A 2942-nucleotide genomic window follows, 5' to 3' on the forward strand; every position below is an offset into this window, starting at 1 on the left:
CTGCATGATCAGCTATCAAACACTCTGTATATATATCAGTCTTATTGTCCGTTAAATAATATAATTTTGTTAAAGTGTTGCCTAATACGTACATTATTTTCCTTATCAGTTATATTGCGTCCTATAAAGTACAATCTAATTTGTATATATTTAGAAGCAACCGCTTTTATTAGATGAATTACGTGATTTTGTAATGGAGTTTGATCGCAAGAATGCTCTTGCAAACTGTGAAATATATTATTCTTTTCAATAATATGATTCAAAACCTTATGTAAAAGGAATACGCTTTAGTCATGTATTTTAATAAATACTTACCGCCACTTTCGCATAAAGAAAAATGGATAACAGTTTCCGCAATCTTACAAATAGCAATTACGTCACTTGAGGGAAGTGTCAATCCCCCGTGATTCTTAATATTAATTAAAGGGCAATCTCAATTTGTTTCATTGCCACAGAGAGCCTAAATTGATAGAATGCTTTACTTGTCACTTTTCACTACAATCATATAGTCTCGGTTGACGGAGAATAATGACGTCTCACGATGTGACAGTAGACCCTAAATATGAGAGACCAAGATGACCAACGATAGATTCCCTTCACTCTTCATGGCCAATACCCTGCGCCTATAAAAGCACTTTATACTCTGTCCATATATTCTTACGTCCATGATTAAGTTATTTCCTCCACTCCCCCAAACAACAGCTCCCCAGGGCTGCGTTCGAAAATCCAACTCTCTGGGTAGAGTAGAGTTAGTTGAGGTTACACTAACAACTCAATTCGAGTAACACCGAGTTAAACAACTTTTCGAACGCATAAAGTTAAGTCAATAACAATGGCGATACATATGGTCTGTTCTTTTCAGCTGCACTACTGAACTGGTGCAATAAGTTGATGTGAGAAAAAATATAGTTGTCTCATTCTAACTTATTGCACTAGTTCCGCAGTGCAGCTGAAAAGAACAAACCAATAGAGTTCGTCAAGACCATTTGTTATTATATGTGACAATAAACAGTCAAAGATTATTAGAAATATTAATAACGGCTATCAGTGAAATTGAAAATTGTGAAACTGAAAATAATGTAGTAAAAAATTTATTAATAGAAGATATTTGTCGAATCCGAGGGAAACGAAAAAAACCTGTCCGTATAGCAGGTTATATCGAAGATATTATACCTCGTTATACGACACATCAGTTTCGGCATCATTTCCGAATGATGCCAGAAGGTTTTGAAGCCGTAGAAAATCGTTTAGGGCAATTATTGACTAATGAGGAAAGTTGTGGACGGCCTGTGATACCTGTACGCGTACAACTGTTGTCAACGATTTGGTTTCTTGCTACACCAGATTCGTTCAGGTATGTATTAAATTTCTAAATAAAATATATATAAAATATATATAAAATTAAGTATAAAGAGTATCTATCTATAATAATTATAAACTTTTTGTTGTAGATCTATAAGTGAAAAATTTAACTTCAAATCTTCCTTACATGACTGTGTGTGCCGAGTTGTGAAAGCATTAAATATTATAGCAAAGGAAGTTATTAAATGGCCTACAGGTGAAAAATTAGAAATAACAAAAGAAAAATTTATGAATCTCGGGCAAACTCCTATGCCTGGTATAGTAGGAGCAATCGATGGGTGTTTTATATTTATAAAGAAACCTAACATTGAGGTATCTCTCTCTCTCTCTCCCTCTTTCTTTTCTTTCCTCTTTCTTCATAGCTTTAAATCCTTTTCTATTTGATTAAAAGACTACATTTAATAGTTTGGTTTTTTTTAACAGGAATTTGCTATTCATTACAAAAGCAGAAAGCTACAATATGCTATAGTTCTGCAAGCAATTTGCGATGCAGATTTGCATTTTGTAGATTGTTTTGCAAGTTATCCAGGATCGGTAGGAGACTACCGAATTTTCCGGAACTCTGATATATATCAGGTGTAGTAAAAAGAAATCCATTATTTTTGCATGAAACTGAAGGCTTTAATTAGAATATGTAACGACACAAAGATTTTTGTGCCGTTACGCTGACTGCCGCCTAGTAGCACGCGACAGTCAGCTGAGCGCACACCCCCCGACCCGCGCTGACACCGCGCCGAAACATCGCGCTCGGCCGAAGATGCCCGAATACCCGGCAACGACGCTCGGGCACGATCGGCCGCCGAACCGAGCGAGCGGCCCCGCCGAAGTTATTCGGCAAACGCCGCATAATCACGATTAATTCCGATTAAAAAGGAATTAACTCCGATTAAGGGCGAAGAAAACCGAAGCCCCAAAATCTCGGGTATATAACCCCGGCAGATTTTGACAAGAAGAGAGTCTCCAGAGTTCCGTCTCCACGACTAGTTCTTTCCAAGAGAGGATCAACCGAGAAGCTTCTGCCGAAATTCGTAAGACGCCAGGAAGGCCAGAGCTGATCAGCTGGGAGTTGACGCGTCGGTCCAGCACACCCGGAATCCTCCCATCGCCCGTACCCCTCGACCCCCGGGGCGACCAACGCCGCGGCCGAGGACAAAAGCGAGCGCGACGTGTCGCGACGCGTTCTTGCGCCGTTTTTTTCAACCCGTCGTCAAGTCGCGTGCCGAATCCCGCAAACTAGCGCTTTAAACCACACCGGAATACACATCGCGCGGTCACTAAGTCAGCGGCTCGACCCTCATGGCGGGTCAAGCGCCGGCTGAACTAATTACCGAAAGTAAGCTCCAAGCAAATCGCTCACCAACCACGGTGACCCCGCGGGGCTCGTAGTGTCCGCGGAAACGATTCACGCACTCCTCTAACACCCAAACATTGGGACGTCGCGCCGCAACACGCGGTCGTAGCGTGCGACCAAATAAAGACTTATTGTGTTATACTTATTTTGTCTTCCTTTATTGACACATACACACACCACACACACCTTCACCTGAAAATCTTTCCTGTGGTCGGCTCGCAAACCGCGA

General features: G+C 41.0%; 1 protein-coding gene across 1 annotated transcript; it reads left to right on the plus strand.

The window, feature by feature from the left end:
* The first annotated feature begins 1214 nt into the window (after window positions 1-1214).
* On the plus strand, window positions 1215-1944 carry LOC112588830 (protein ALP1-like). Its single transcript, XM_025299971.1, has 3 exons — window positions 1215-1354; window positions 1452-1674; window positions 1786-1944. The coding sequence occupies exons 1-3, from the start codon at window positions 1215-1217 to the stop codon at window positions 1942-1944; spliced, it is 522 nt and encodes a 173-aa protein (XP_025155756.1).
* Window positions 1945-2942: the final 998 nt, after the last annotated feature.

This window comes from Harpegnathos saltator, unplaced genomic scaffold (assembly GCF_003227715.2).
Source record: "Harpegnathos saltator strain DR-91 unplaced genomic scaffold, Hsal_v8.6 scaffold307, whole genome shotgun sequence".
Lineage (NCBI taxonomy): Eukaryota > Metazoa > Arthropoda > Insecta > Hymenoptera > Formicidae > Harpegnathos > Harpegnathos saltator.